This window comes from Larimichthys crocea, chromosome VI, assembly GCF_000972845.2.
Source record: "Larimichthys crocea isolate SSNF chromosome VI, L_crocea_2.0, whole genome shotgun sequence".
NCBI classification, from domain to species: Eukaryota; Metazoa; Chordata; class Actinopteri; family Sciaenidae; genus Larimichthys; species Larimichthys crocea.
In genome coordinates this window covers 24,241,436-24,258,576 of record NC_040016.1, presented here as the reverse complement: position 1 = coordinate 24,258,576, position 17,141 = coordinate 24,241,436, and the positions used below count along the sequence as shown (strand labels likewise).

The window sequence follows — 17,141 nt, the reverse complement described above, 5'->3', positions numbered from 1 at the left end:
ATTCTCTTACGCACAGACTCACAAACCAGAACTGTGGTGGGAAATTTTTTGTGGGTCGACTGACCTACCTGCAGAGTTACCTACAGAGCTGCAGGTCAGAGCTAAATATACACCACAAGCTTAGAAACCCTTAACGAGCCCTTCAGTGAAACAGTGTGTGGTTGGGGCCCTTTGCCACATTTCAGATGTCTATATATTTTTAGCAGCTCCACCAAAAAGTGACATTTCCCTTAAAAAACGCTCAGATGGTTTCACTGAAGTCAACTCTCTGAGGACGTTTGGTGCTAAATATCCTAAATAATCCCAAATTTGTTGAATAATCAAACGTTACAAAAAAACTATCAAAAGCAAAAAAAGAAGTTTGTTTTTGTGTTTCTTCTTTCCTCTCATGTTAATTGTTTCATGTCCCCTCAGATTCATCTGCTGACCCACAACAGTAAATGTTGCTTACAATCTGATATATCAGTAATAATATAATAATGTCATACCTTTACTTTTAATACATTTTTAAACAACTTAAAAAAAATTTTTTTTTTGCTATACGTAATTAAGAAAGGAGACAGAATCCAGCAGTTGCAGCTCTCATGTTTTACACATGTCAATACAGATAAACCATTGTTCCTTTTGCACAAACAAGGCATAAAATACATCCAATATCAAGAACTAATTACATAAACATCTACACTGTGCTTTAATTAAACTAAGATTCATCTTTAAAATTGATAAGGCATCTCATGTGTAATTTCAATATCACGTGGAACATATATTACTTTACTTTTTGTGACTGCCCCTCGTTTATTCCATACAGAGGCTATGGCAATGAAATAAAACAGCTGCCCAGATGGCCCAATAACTCAAATCAAAACAGTTACTTCATAGAGATCATTCAATCTGTTTTAGTGCAATGCAAATAGTGTTGACAAGGAATCATCAGCAGTGACTCAGAACAACTGCAGGAGTTCATTACAATATCTTCTGTGGTGTGGCACAGGCTGTCGAGTTACATGTAAAGCAGAGCTATGGGCAGGAGTCAAAGAAATACAGCAGGATTACATCAATCTGCCAGCCACGTTTTGCCACTTTGTTACTTGAACCATTTATCATCACAAGATTAACCTAAGGCCACAGAGTTGTACAAGATATTTAACAGCACATCTGACAACATTACAAAAGAAATCAAAGAGAAGCTGCACACTGACACTTTTCCCTTGGGAAATACAAACAGAAACCCAACATTGGTTTTAAAAAATATGCACCAGACCAATTAATGTAGATAAAAATACATATGAACTGTATATAAATAATGTCACCATGCGCCACCTTCTGCAAAAGATAGTTCAAATGAGGATGAGTCTTAGTGTTATTAAGCAGCGTGGGTGTAACATTTCGATTTAAGAGGAGCCTGTTGTCTATCAATCCATGCTCCTGTGCGTCAGCTACTAGAGTCAACATGTTGAACATGCCTATCTTGTTCTGGATACAGGCTGAAAATAAACAGGAGTGAGGCAAACATCACTCAAAACCATACTTGGAAAATTAGCCACACAAAGAAGTGCAGGAGACAGTGGGAAGATTTGTCTTGTTAGTAATAGTGTGTATTCTTTCTTTCACAATAAGCGCAAGTGTGTTGAAACATCCATGTAGTATATTTGAATGTGTGTGTCAGTAGATTAGTGGGGGAATAGCATGGCTGTTCATTTACTCGTTAGGTGGTCTTGTTCAGAAAAGCAGAGAGTGTTCTATAAACACATACCACGGTCAGATTATACAACAGGGCTCTGGTATCAGCTAACTTCAGGAAAAAACAGTCAATATATTTTAACCTTCAGGCTGGTGTCTTGATATTGCTGACTTGTTCAGATTTACAGTAACTGGAATCGGTACTGTAGCACTTCCTTTTCCAGATGACATAATGGAAGAGCAGGTCTGTGCTGGACTGGCTCAATAGAACGAACCCAGTTGTGCATTTGCTTCCATCTCTTAAGTTTAACTTCTAAAGTATTTCTTATCAGCAATCTTGCTTTGATTAGATGTGAGGCCTGTTTGATCTCAGAGTTAGTGCTTTGCTGTTTCCCTGGCTGAGGACCAGTGGAGATTCTTACATCACAGTTTCATCAGCAGGTGACTCCCTGAAAGGCAGTCATGAAGGGAGGACAGTGTGCTAATGTGGAAACAAATGCACTGCGGCTCTGCTGTTCTGAACACATATACATACAGTTTGAGCTCTCAACTCAGGCCACACTCACAGTAGTGTTTACTTTTTGTTTGTATTTGCACTTAGTGTTTAAGGCATGTGGGAATTGCCAGATTTAGAAAACAAAAAAAAAAAAAAAAAAAAAAAAGAACATAGTGTTGCTCAGTTATTGGGGACTGGGTTCACTTCCCAACACTGACACAATATGGGTGGCATGGGGAGGTGGGGATGGGAATTTTTAAGGACAATCACCTTCCTTTTGATTCCATTTCTGCAGGTTAACATCAGAGACCAGTGTTGGGCACAAAGCATTTCTACTGGAGGTACAGGGATCTATGCTCAGAGATGTGCCTACGGCCCAGGGGCCCCTCCTTCCTCAATGTTGGCTGGTGGGTTGGGATCCTTGTGGAAAGGAGTCTCCTTGTAAATGAACCAGCAGTTACCTGCCCACAGGATCAAGTTCAAAAAGCCAAAAATCTGAAGAAAGACAAGAACAGGTGAAATGGTTAGAGAGGACAACCAGTGTTCACGGTGTGAGCTTATAGTGTCCAGATTGTGTTAAGTTACATTAGATTCATTATATTCAGGATTTTATGTCCCAGTTCAGTCACACACAGCTCACTACTGCTATAACTATAAAACTCACTACATAAACACACTCAAGTCTGAATTTTGGTGACTGGATTGTAAAAGTTTCAATATTTTGTGTTTAAAATGAAACAATCTCAGTTAATTACAAATTCAGTGGTTTAAAGTAACAGGGCTATTTAAAAAAAAGAAAGAAAAAAGATAAACAGTCAGAATAAAAAAAAATTCTGCGATTGATTAGCTAGTGGACGATCTCCAGCTCACTCTCGTCCTCTCGTCTCATGTCTCCTGACATGACACAGCTCTGCTGTACAGATACAGTATTATGTTGAAGACATGGACAGTGTTTATCTGACAAGCACAGACTGCCACAGTAAACAGTCAACAAGGTGGTTGCAGATGCCATTTGCTACCACATTGCTTTGTAAAACAATAAATGTTATTTTGGGAGACTTTATAAAAATACTGCTGTTCCTGTTTGAATCAGAGAGGCGGGGCAGGCAGAGGTGTGTGTGTGTGTATGTGTGTGTTTTTGCTATTTTATCAAGAGTTATCCAGTTTTGCTTTTTCATACATTTATCATATTGAAGTTGTTGCGACAACCTTATTGGTGCCCTTGAAGTAAAACTTTAAAATAAGCTGGGCCTGCACATCATCAATTTCTTACTCAGACTAAGACATTGTCTGTTTTTGCATTTACACATTAATTTTGACTTAAACAGGAAATCCAATCCTGGAAAACAAAACAAAAATGCCTGCTTGTGTTTTGGCACGTCAGTCAGTACAGGACCCATAAACACCCTCTCCTCTGTTGACAGTAGTCATAGCGACCGCATGCTGCTACTGGCACTGTGCTACCCATCCCTAAAATGAAAAAGGCTTTCTGGACAGGTGGCAGGCAGAATATCTGTTTACATATGTAAAAGACAGACCTGTTTGTCTTTACATGGCTTTAACTTAAGAGCACAACATTAGAAGACACTATGAAACAAAACACCTTAAACTTAGGCTGCATATAAAGAAAGAGGCATACGATTTTTATTCCAATTTTATTCAAGAAATAAATGCCATTGTTGTGTGTGTTTTTTTAAAATTTGCATGTGTGCAATATTAAGTTATATCAAGCTTTGCTTGTTCCATATTGTTTGAACTTATTTAGGTCAATTTTTTCAATAAATATCAAGGTTGGCCTGTGACTTTGTCCAAGTTTTAAATTTTGGCCCACTGTATATTTGAGTTTGACACCCCTGATTTAGTGGCTTCTAGTGTTGTGGTTGCAGATTGCAACAACCTCTACTCACCCTCCTGTTTCCTAGTGTAAAAGAGAAACTATGTTGGCTTGTGTAAAATGCATCCAGAGCCAACATTACGTTTGTCTGTTCTGAGCTCTGCTATAGACATGGTGAACTTTGTGGAAGAGGACCTGCACCATCTGTAGACTCATTATAATGAAAACATGATAATTCTTGTTTTCATGTGATTAGACACTAATGAAAACATAGCTATGCATATTAGATTACATTTCTGTTAAAAGAGCCTAAATCTGACACACTGTAACTTTAACATTGTATGACACATCGTAAACTCTACACTGCTGCAACAAATAGTGAAACAAATGGAAGGAGATGACTGTTATTATTTTGAACACCAGATGGCACTGGCTGCACTCAGAGCGCTGACATGATATAATCTATTATCTCTCACATGCACACACGCACACACACCAGAAATTCGCCTGTTAAAAAGAATGACACACGTATAATAGCTAGGGATTGAATTGTGCCATTATCAGTTGTTGTTGTTATTATTATTATTATTATTATTATTATTATTATTATTATTATTATTTAGATTCTTTATCAAGTCCTGATCAACTTTGTGTGTTGCGGAGAAAAAGCAGGCTTAAACAGGTGTGCAAACGCAGACTGTAGTAGTGTCTGTCCTCATCTTAAATGAATGACAGGGCAGAATATTTGGACTCATTTGCAGTGTGGCAAACACATTCCTGGAATTTAAGTCCATGTTGTGTAATAACAGCTTCAGCGTATTTCTGCTGTCTCCACCCTGATCATTTTACATTATTTACATGACATACATAGACATTGACATTAATTAGCTCTGTCAGATCTATACAAGCTACAGAGAGTACCATCACTTCCAGTTTTATGTCAAAATCAATATGCAGCAGTGATGGTACAGTTACATAAGTTACCCATAAACAAATTTACATTTCATCTGCTTTCTATGTCTGACACCAAAGTTACAGTGTAGAAAATAATGTGAAGGTGACCTGGTTTTGGTCTGCTAGCATGGTCTGGGCATGTCTACGGAAAAAAAACATGATAGTTGCCTGCAAATTCTTGATTAACACTCAAACATGTTGTGGTAATGAACTATGATTATTAAAATCATGTGGGATACAACAATTTGCAATAATATTTGAAATGAAACTGCAAGGTTCTGAGGTGCAATGAACAGAGTTTTAAAGGAAAGGAGCTACTTAGCACAGTTGTGTGGTTGGAGTGATTACAGGACAAGAAACTGAAGTTTGTGTTGTTATTTACATTCATACACTGATGGCATTAGCTGCCATGCAATACACCACTGACGGCACAGGGATCGAACCACTGATCATCTGATTAGTGGATGACCTGCTTGCTGTCCTTTTTTGTCTTAGCGGCTGTCCTAGCCCCTGGAGAACATGTGGACAAGTTTCCTAAGGTTCTAAAAGTTCATCAACTCTTTGCTCTACAGAATCACTACGGGCAATATGGGAATTTTGTGTCTCTTCAAGAAGGAGGTAACAAGGTCTGCAGCACTGCTTTACCACAACTTACCACAGAGGCATTGAGGCGGCCCATGGAAGGATACTCTTCTGCTTTACAGGTCAAATTCTTGCACGAGGACACCAGGTGCTCTGGGTTTGTGGCATATTTGACATCAGTCAGGCCTTTTCCCCAGGCTGAGGAGGACACAAGCCACAGGAAGGCAAAGGCAGCGGTCAGCAGCAGGTCCTGGCAGGGAGCAGAACACAGTTAACATTGAACCAGAAGCTTCTTGGTTCCTGATGCATGTAAACTTAATACATACAATGAGTATGTTCACATTCCAAAAAGAAAACCACAGTTCTCAAAACCTGAACAGTTCCAAGTATTTTTCATTTTGAATTCAAAAGAGTCACACTGATGTTTGTGTGCAGGCTTCAGTACTGCTGCCTCTTTTGTAAAGTCCACCACTGCATGAGCATTGAATGTCAAGATGTTGAGGTCAGGACTTGTTTAAGTACTGTTTTATTGTGTATTAAACTGATTATGTGAATATGATGGATAGTAAAGCAGTGAAAAACATGCGTTTAATCTTTATGTTATGTTAATCTGGTGACATTCAACTCAGACTTGTGTTACAGGTGAAATGTCACCATGTCTGACCTTGTTAGACTGCAGTTGTGACTTTTCTTTAAAACTGACCAGGATATTTACTCAGACACGAGGCTGACGTGTTAAACTGTAGTCAGATTAACTGATGCCTTGGGGCAGCGTTTAGCTCAGTCGGTAGAGCAGCTGCCCCATATGCGAAGGCTCGCTGCGGGGGCCCAGGCTCAAGTCCCGACCTGTGTGACCCTTTCCCGCATGTCATTCCCCATCTCTCTCCCCACGTTTCCTGTCGATCGTCAGCTGTCCCATCAATAAAGGCACAAGGCCAAAAAAATAATAATAACTGATGCCTTAACACTCAGCTCTGGTTGTGTCATTTTCAAGTCCTAGTGGTTTGTAAATTCCACTGTGCTGTATGGGGAAGCTTTGTCCTGTAATGGTCACTACTCTCCCCACGTTTGTCAGCGAATGAGCAGCTGCTGACAGCTGTGCCTTCTTGTTTCCCGAGGGAGTCAAAACAAGCGTGATTGCATAAAGTTGAATTTTTCTCAGCATCTCCACCTTCATGCGGCAGGGACACATTTGAGTCAAGGGCAGGTCTGGAAATGTTACTTGGATCGTTCTCCTACAAACCTGGCGCTTTAAAATGGTGACAGACCAACGCTGATTTGTCCGGCAAAAAAAGAGAACATTTATTAATGTAGCACCTTTTATACATAAATGCAACTCAAAGTGCTTTATAGCAGGGCATTAAAACAAGAGAGATCAAAAATGGTGTACTACAGCAACTGAGCGGCAACTGGTGAACAAGGCAACGCAATAAGACATTTTACAAATGTCAGTGTTAAGCATGTGTTCGAGTACACATTCCTGGTAAATTAATTGAACATTAACGTCAGATTTCTACTGTAACTCAAACAACTGCTGTCAACATAGGCTACTACTAACACACACGGAACAGATATTCTAACGTGCAAGTTTTAGCATTGCACCAAATGTTTCAGCCGTAGACAAGCATGACAAACACAAATGACAGACCAGAGCAGGAGGATCCTTTGTGACATTTACATCCACTGTATGGGAGCACAGTGGTTTCCTGGTTAGTCACAGTGACAATGTCAAACCTTTGCCAACATTCTTCAACTGAAGCCAGGTATGTGTGTAGAAAGACCCACTATAGTGTGGCTTCACACTAACAATTATGGTGAGCTAAAGTTTACATTTTTTTTAAATGAATGACAAAATGTTTCTTCTTTTTGTTCTCCCTGCTGTGCTGTGAATTGTGTGTATCATCACTTCCACAGTTACTTGATGGACCTTCTGGGTGGTATGTCATGTTTCACACTCCCCAGCCAACACCACCCCCTGTCCTGCTTGTAACACAAGGCTGATGTTGCTTTGTATGTGCAAGATGAAAAAAACAAAAAAACAACCCTCCTCATACCCAGGGCAAATGGGCGTGAAGGGGACAGTAGTATAGAGAAGACTTGTTGCTTGGAGGATGTGTACTCACTATGATGGGCCCGCGGGAGGTCTGGCGGTACACGTGCTGGTAGCCCAGGTAGAGGATCAGTGTGGCAGTGCAATAAAGGAATCCAAACACCCCAACACACACAAAGAACTCTGCCGAGGAGGAGAAGTCGCCCTGCAGGTAGGTGTTATTGGACGTGCTGCCATTGCAAAACGGTACCTTGTACGGGTGATCCGACAACCTGGAGGTAGGAAGACAGGGAGGAGGCACTTTAAACAGTGGCTCTTGTGTTTTTACTCTCTTGTTGTGTGATTTCAGAGAAAACAAGTCCTCACCTGGGTTACCTTTATCCAAGGAAGGCAAGAAGAGAAAATATGAAAGGATTAAGGGACTTATAGCATTTAAACAGCGATTGGACTTTCCTCCAGCCATTTTTTAAAACGGTTAACTATCATGAACAGAACATACATATTTTCCTGATATCAGAATATCGCAATGTCGATAAACTAATTAAATCTAAAACTAACTGGTATTAATCTCACTGCACTACATGATAATTGGAAGTAAAGTGGTTTAAAAATTCATTTTTTATTTGCTGCCATCTCTGTAGTATTGACTGGACTACTGTATTAAAACTCTCTGACTAAACATCAAATGGTGCTACAGATTTTACACCTTCATTCCGTCAGATTTGTAATTTTACCTGTGCAAAACATGACTGCAGTCCTTCACTAAATATGAACTAATGCATTTCAAAATATATATTTCTGCTAGTCTTGTATTGAAATGATCTAACTGAACCTGACAGCTACAGAGCAGAAGCACCAATGGTACATCTTTCTTTTAGGTCTTTTTGGTTTTCCATTAACAAAACTTGTGGATGGTACCTGCTATTTGTTTTTCTATCACCTTTATTGAGATGCCAAGGGCTGAAACTGAAAGATGATCTCACTGAACGGTCGAGAGAATCACCATGATTGCACGACACGGAGATCCTGCACACCGACTGAATAAAAAAAATAAAAATAAAAACAAAAAACTTTTTTATTATTATTTTTTTAAATGACAGCCTGCAAAATCATGCAGTGGTCAATAGAAAACATGCAGATGTTCCACTGTCTGGTTTCTGATGAAAGGATCTCAAATGATAAAGGTATCCTTCATTGTTCCTGTGTGTTCCAACCACGCTGATGATATCACCCGGCATTGCTATGATGATCAGCTAAAGTACCATGCCTTCACTGAGGGAGTACAGCTGCAGTGGAAAATGAAACTGAGAAAAGTACCTGGTATACAAAGCACTCCAGGCCAAGCTGTACCATGTAATGAAAAACAGCACAGTAACCACATTTTTCACCAGATGGCAGTAATGCACGTGTGCCGTCTACTCAAAGGCCAGAAAGATCTAACAAGTGTTTGTCCTTTTGCTATGGGCAGCAAATGTCAATCTGAAAACCTCACAAAGGTGATTGTGACTGGGTAAGCGGTGTGGTCTACTGTACCTGAATGGGTAGTTAAACACAGGCTCTACATCCTTCACCTCCTGCCCGCAGATGACTGTAAAGTGGGTTTTCCCAGAGTAACCTCCAGTGGTGGCAAAGGCAAAGATGGTGAACACCTGCAGAGACATATAGAGAGAAATATGCAAGGGTAAGAGGTTTACAGAGAGGAAAGACCTCATCTGATTCTCATGCAGTAACTCTGAATGAATATCACATTATAAACCTACATAGAAATGCCAAGTTAGAAAGCCAAATTAAAATACTTAATTTAAGTGTTCATATTTGTACATTTAAGACACTGCGGAACTGTTAGAATCAGAGGTAAGCGTCTTCATTTACAGTCAATATAAAACTGATACCATGATGCCTTTTCCCTTCTCATTATTAACACATGACATTTTGCACCACTTTCTGAGCTGACTTCCGTACTTCACTATCGTTCTCCTCCCTGCAGTTGTTACATTCTTTTTCCACACAGGAAACTCCCCCTGACCCTCCCTCCCTCTCCCATCCACCCTCCTTTTTAGAGAGCTGAAAGCAAAAATGTTAACATGAAGCTGACAGGCCAAAGTTTCACATTCAAACAGTCCAGCTCTGACAAAAAGACATCTTTTTACTCTTTACATGGAGTTAAATGTCATATTCTCCAACTAAGATACACTTAGATAACAAAGCTATAGTTTCTGCAGGGCTACAGCATCTTCCCAGGCAGAGTCCAATGAACATCTGATTTGATGGAAATCATAGAATACACTTAGAATACAACAAATGATGTCCTCCTGTTTTACCTACTTTGATTTGGTTTTTCATTATTCTGATGCACTTACATGAAATATTTGGAGCTGCTGCTGTTTGAAAGGAGCTTTAAAGTAATATACAAATAAACTTGCCCAATAAAGTTAATTAAAGGTGTTACACATCACATAGATGTAACAAAAAAGAATTTGTTCCATGTCTGCCACGTGTGTAACATAGTTAGAATGCAGCAGAAGAGGATAACACCAGACTTGAACAAAATAAAAGGATGAATACATTTTTTTTAAACTGGTGAATATTATGTATGAATATTGTGAATATGTTTTTCATGTTGCATGAGAATGAATGTCAGCAAAAAGGGAGAAAAACAAGCTGATATCTTAAACTATGCTGACAGAGAGCAGACACTGACAGGAAGAATGGAAAGCGCTTCCTCTAACCTTTAACACGGACTGACTGTGCAGAAAAATGCTGATGCCACTCCACGGTCACCAGAGAGTCAACTAAAGAGCAGCACACTGCTGTCAGGAGTTTCCATCCACTAGCAAAACAGGTCCGGGGTCAGTTACGTCCAGCTTGGTTTCAGAGTTTCTGATCACTGATTTCTCAGGTGGGTCATGAATTAGCAGTAAGGTTTGGACAAGATTCCATTAGCCTCTCTTCGTCTGCAGCATGCATACCCCAAGCTGACACCCGGGTCGGGTTGAGCATAGCTGGCTGTAGGACCTGGACTGGACTCAAACATAAGTGAGTTGGGTGGGGTCGGGCCAGGATTTCAGGCTTGCGCAGAACTCTACTGGGCACGGTGTAGAAATTGTGCAATCCACCTCCTACAAAACATGATTTGTAAACCTAGTGATACAACCAATCCCAGCAGTGAACCAGGAAAAACCTTGTTCAGGTGCTAGGCTATATCTGTAGAGTCCAACGCCACATCAATGCTGCTGAGATCCTGTCTGCTGCCATTTGATCCTATTTTTAAAAAGGCAAGACATTATGTGCAAAAATAGAGACACAGACTAGACACAAAGCAGGGTGGGATTTCACACAGCAGCTCTGTGTCCTTCAGACAACACTAGTACGCGGTCTGTACACACACACACACACAGACACGCACACACACAGACACGCACACACACAGACACGCACACAGAACTAACAGGTTTCAAGTAGGAAGGAAAGGTGTTTCATTGAATACTTCTTGGATCTTTTGTAATGGTCTCACAAAGTCAGCTTCCTAATCACTGTTACATAAAGAAGTACCAGATGTTACTCGTCTCTCTTGCTTGTTGCTCTAATAAAACTTGGTTTGCACACGCTGTCAGTGTGATTGATTGAGGCATGCCAGAGTGTGGATTATGGATTCATTGCACTATGATGCAGTTTGAAAAAAAAAAAAAAGTATGCCACAGCACCCTATGACTTTTTATTCAACTTCACACAAGTGTAGATACATTACACCAGGGGTATTCAACCAGGGGTCTACCGCTAGGGGGTCTGCAGTGGTACGTCAGGGGGTCCGCTAATTTCTGTCACAATAATTGGCGATTTTCACCAAAATAATGGTGACTGTGAGGCTGCAGATAATTAGGAAACTACAAACAGCATTTGCACTCCAATTGGATGAATCATGTCCAAAGACACACATCTCTTGGCATTTAATAACCAATAATATCTGGTTAATAATATTTTTATCAATCATAAACACATACAGGCTAATAACCCAGCATATAAATAGGTCAATGCAGTGAAATAAAAGTTGAATAAAGTAAATATAAAAGTTATTATAGGCCAGGCTTAAAATGTGACACATTTTGTCTCCTGTTCAAGGGGTCCTTGTGCTGAAAAAAGTTAAAGACTCCTGCATTACACCATAATTAAAGTCAAAATTGATGACTATGTATTTTTATCACATGTCTAGGGATGGGAACTGGGAACCGTCAATTCCTTTTATTGATGAGGCATATTTTACTGACAGTTACACATTGCAAAAACAATGACGTCAAAGTCATAAAGCAGTCAAGAGTCTACACTGCTGGAAAGTTGCAACAAGGAGGAATCATGGTGCAGAAACAGTCCAATGCATGGCTACATTTCATGAAGAAAGTAATACGCAGGCAAACACATTTTCTCTTTGACTACGACAACATAAATGAAAACGGATGTTGCACAAACGTTGTACTAATGTTGTACTGTCGTTTTTATTCATTTTACGTGAGCTCTGAGGCTAAGTGGCTCCACATCAAGCGGCTGTTGTGAACCTGTGCAGGCCTGATTTATCCTCCCTACACAGAAAGTTGATCAGGAATCCATCTATGATACATCTATGATAAGTGACCTAAACCTTTCTGATCAGCCAAAAGAATATGAACTTAAGCCATTGAAGGAATATAATCCTTTCATTTGATGACAAGCAACCAAAGTGAAGATTCTGGTTTTCATTTGACGATGAGGATACAGCCACAAAAAAAAAACAAATGCTGGTGTGTTGCAGTTACTGTCTTGAAAAAAAGCAGTATAGTACCCAGGAGTACTGAATGACAGCCCCCCACCCCCCAATCTACACACCTCTCCCCCATCCCAGAACATCCTTCCTCCAATGAAAAGCTTCTGAACAGAGCATGTGATGCTTGCTTCCGTACTTTCTCTCAAGAATAATGTCCTTTGTTCACTTACGCCCACATCTACCAATGCACATTCCCAAATCATCAGGATCTTTTCAGCTACTAGCAGTTGTATACAATGGGCCCAGGCACAGGCAGTGAGGTGAACAGCCTGCAGGCTGCAGTCATGTAGGAACAGCAAGATAAACAGCAGGAACACACACACAGAAATGGAGTGCAGTATTAAGCGAGCTTTGGGCCCACTGAGGATTTTCGGGAATGGGTTTCATCTTTCAGGTGTCTCTGGTTCTCCTGACCATTTCTCAGCTGTCATCTGTGCCATGTTTGACCCACCCAGACTAATCTGACAGCATCCCCAAATAAACCTTGCAGTTACGGCAGGAGTTCCCTGTTCAGGGTCCAAAGTCCCACCCAGTCTCCCACAGATTAACTCATGAATTCCTCACTACCACTCCTGATCTGGGAGTGGCAGGACAGATAAGAGACAGCAGCAGCAGCGAGTCACAAGGTCACCAGCAATATTGCCTATAATACAACTACCTTTATTTGTATATCTAGCACATCACGTAACCATACAGCAATAGTGACCCCAAAAAGAGATCCAGCAGCTACACCACCCTCCACCTGACACTATGAAAAACTGCAGCTACTGGCTCATGTCCATGTTTACAGACTGAAAGGGCATAAAGGACAGTTTGACGTCCATTAATATCAATTATAAACATCTTCCAAGAGCATTACAATAGAGGAGGGAGGCAAAGTGTTGCTCCAAGCGCATGTCTCACCCTGGAGGAATTCTGTGTATTCCAGCCTTGATACTGAAGCAGCACAACAACAACTTAAACATGTTTGGGGAGTGGAATTAGCAAGGATTCAAACCTCAGAACTACAGTGTGTGCGGCAGCAGTGAAAGCTCAGTGACCATCATAAAAGAACAAAGATCCTCCAACTCAGAAAGCAGAGCCACCAAACCGACGGCCATGTTTCCACAAATACAGCAGCAGTCACAAGATTCAGACACTGACAATTGTTAGCACACAGAGGCCTACACTGAAGCAGACAGAAACGAGAAGAAATGTATCAGCCAAACAGCCCACAGAGTATATATATGACTGTGTTTCTGTTCTCTGGAGGGGCATTTCAAGCCTGTGTGTGTCCATAGCACTGAAAGCTGTTCTAGAAAAAGTCTGACTGAAATCTGTTTTTCCAATCTTAGACTGCACAGTATATTACTTAAGCAAAGCTCTTGTACGACTGCATCTTACTTCTCTTGTCAAAAGAAGAAAAATGTCAGCCTTCTTCAAAATACATTTTCTTAACAAGGTTGGCACATTAATACAAAAACTGAGCTATTATCTGAAAACGACTAGACCATATGACTAGACCCCAGGTTTCAGGCTGTGTTCAGACACACTTTGTTCATGTGAGTGGAGACAGTGTGGCGCACACAGCAAAGAGAAATGGAGGGAAATGGTAGAAACACAGTCCGTCCAAACCTGCTCAAATCAGTTGGAGTGTGATACAGTGCCTGTAGCTGATTAACCCGACTGGCATCTGTGCGTTATACTTATACCACACTACACCGCCCATTCCCCGGGGAGAGGCTCAGAGAATGCAATTCATAACATTAATGTTGCTGGGTACATTACACCTGACGGAGGTCCTGGTGTTGTGCGTGCTGCCTGGCTGGAAGGAGCTTACCAGGGCCATCGTTAACGTTATTAATTAACACCTGCTTTCCCTGCTGTGACAACTCAAAATGTCTCCTGTGAAAACTATGGGTGCACCGAAAATTCGGCCACCGAAATTTTTCGGCCCAAAAGTGCATTTCGTCTTTCAGTGAAGTGGCCGAATAGTGGCGTGACGCAATTGATGCAATGAAACAACGCGCGCGGTGATCTGGCACAGGCACAGGCATGAAATGCATCATACACTGCTCTTTAGCGAAGCTATATACTTCTCTACATATATATATACATATATATACATATATATATACACATTACGGCGTCTCACACAGGCGAGAGCGTTCAATGACCGTCGGAATGACTATGATGCGTTCATGAACGAATAAAACTAAATAGTATTTCTTTCAAGAACAAATTAACAGTGATTAAAACAACATGGGCTTTCTAACAATATAAATGAAATAATAATTATACTAACTGGAAATTCTACTGGAATATTTGAAGGATATTAAATAAACATTTACTTTCGTTGAAAAAAACATGTCTACAAATGTATTCTAGGCTATTTATGCAATAGTAAAAAAATAGTGAAAAATTTAACAACCGAATGTCATATTCGGTTTCGGTATTCGGCCAACCATTTAGTTTTTATTCGTTTTCGGTCGAAAAAATTTCATTTCGGTACATCTCTAGTGAAAACTGAACGCAGGAAAAACATGAGGATGTAAACAAGCCCCCCCGGCCCGAGAAAAGAGTAAATAAAGGTAAAGGGACATTACGCAAACAGACTGCATCAGCTTATACCTGCTGTACTTGTTGGAATGGTTACTGGTATCGTTGCAAAGGAAAAAACTCTTTCAGTTTTACCTTCAAATGAAATAGAAGCTTAAAATAAGCTTAGGTAAGACAGCAAAACTTAAACTTGTTGACTTGTGTACAACCTTTCTGATCGTCTGTTTCTTGCCTACAAACAAAGAAAACATCCTGCAAAACTATTAATAAGGAAATAAGACACAGCAGTCACAGCAGTGAGCATTGTGTAATACACTTTAATAGCAGATAAAAAGCCAGACTGATTAACCTGGAGTTAAACTCAACAGCAGATAACACCTGCTCTACAGGACGTGGCTGCTCCACAGGCCCACGCCTTCAACACACACAGCACTGCCTGCTGTAAATGGGGCAGTTAGCACAGCACATGAAGATGAGCAGTCACATAAGAGGAGGCATTCCTGAATCACTTTCTTTTTTTAGTATACAGTCCATTCAGATTACTCATTAAGAAATCAATCACACAGACGCAGGCTGGAGTGATATTTTAAGCAAGTTATGCTTCTAAGTTATGCTCTTAGAAGCAGCATGTAGGTACATGCAGGCTACTCGACTCTAATACAAAGGTGGTTCATAGAAACACCCAGATTTGGCCATGTTACATAACAATTTGCTTTACTGTGAATGGATTTGTTTCTCTGACAACACGCGGCATCAGTCACACTGCCTAACAGTTTAACATTATTCAACAGATATTATCTGTGCTGCATTCAACACGAAAGTTCAAAACATCTGGCAATTTCCTGAGCTTCCGGATTGTTCCACTAATACATGATCAGGCAGGCTATGGAAAGAGTGTAAAGGTTAACATTTTATTTAGGAAATCGGAAGCTCCATGCATTGTAAATCCACAAACTGTGACATGATTTAAGTCAGTGAAGCGGGTCAAAATCCAAAAGCAGAGAGAGACACAGAAACCTCTGAGTGCACACGGTGGCTGAACGCAGACAGGACTAAGCTGTGACTGACGTTAGCGTGCTTTACTTTAACTTGGCGCCTTTTACTTTTTAAGAAACTTTATTAGAAATATAATACAAGATCCAAACATGGAAACACAGCTTATTAATACACATACAAAAAAAAGAAAGAAAAAAAGGAGACAGTTTAAAATACACACGGATACATATGTACACATAAACCCTTACTTATGGCGCCTTTTACTTTACTCACCCACTCCAGGACCCGAATAAACCCCAGCGGTTCTTTCAATGGTCCCAGATCCAGAGAAAACCCAGACATCGTTTTCTGTGAATATCAAACAAAACGTATGTAAATACATTTAAAAGACACACAAGAAGTCAGTTAACCATGTGTACGTGGATTGACAGCTATCGTTACCGGTTTGTCACCTTGCGGCTAACTGGCCCTGCCCTTGTTAGCCAGCCCCTGCTAGCGACATGCTAACTGTTATCAGCCTGAGCGCTGAGCTAACTCACCTGAACCGCGTCCATGGAGCCGAGCTGTGCGTGACGGAGCTGTGCGTGACGGAGCTGTGCGTGTTTCACTGCTGAAGCGAAGTCACTCTGGCTGTTGGGCTAACTTAAAGAAAGTGGTACTCCGTCTGCAGGCGAAAAACGGAGACTGGCGAGCGACACAGCGGCTACTGTCTGTCAGCGGGCTGCGGAGTAAACAGCCAGGCGAGCAGCGCGGCTGATAAGAGCACTGCTGTCAGAGCCGTGCACCCACCAAAATAAAACACACACCACCTCCGGTCACTGCTTTTCAAAATAAAATACATGCTATATAAATACAACACATAATAATGATAACAGTACAATAGTTTGTGCGCTCTTCCTTCTGATAAACTTGTCTTAAGTTATCTTGTGCTGTAAAAACGAATAAATAAAACAAAATAAACTGATCTGCCTGACCTTTTCTAATAAGATCCCTCTTAGATGGGAAAATACAGTGATTTTTCACAGTAGTGAGAGTTGTAGTGTTGTGAAATTGGGTCCGAGCTAACCTAAGGCTGCATCGAGGGAATACCTAAAAAAAATAATGAAATGAAATGATAAATACAAATTGATACAAATAATGTGAAGCATTGGGGCCAGAAGAAGGTTGCTTCATCCAGATAAACTCAATATGCTGTCTCCTTGTGGAAATATTAATT

The 17,141-nt window shown here is 40.5% G+C and overlaps 1 protein-coding gene across 2 annotated transcripts; it reads right to left on the bottom strand.

Moving 5' to 3' along the window:
* Window positions 1-526: 526 nt before the first annotated feature.
* Window positions 527-16,720, bottom strand: sypl2a (synaptophysin-like 2a). Of its 2 annotated transcripts, XM_019263573.2 has the most exons (7): window positions 16,524-16,720; window positions 16,465-16,491; window positions 16,199-16,273; window positions 9,130-9,245; window positions 7,670-7,868; window positions 5,620-5,796; window positions 527-2,671 (listed from the first exon to the last, which is right to left on the bottom strand). In XM_019263573.2, the coding sequence occupies exons 2-7, from the start codon at window positions 16,477-16,479 to the stop codon at window positions 2,546-2,548; spliced, it is 708 nt and encodes a 235-aa protein (XP_019119118.1). In that variant the 5' UTR covers window positions 16,480-16,491; window positions 16,524-16,720; the 3' UTR covers window positions 527-2,545. The 2 variants fall into 2 exon arrangements, with proteins under 2 accessions (XP_019119118.1, XP_010751375.2); XM_010753073.3 differs by having other exon boundaries at window positions 16,465-16,720.
* Between the last annotated feature and the right edge of the window lie 421 nt (window positions 16,721-17,141).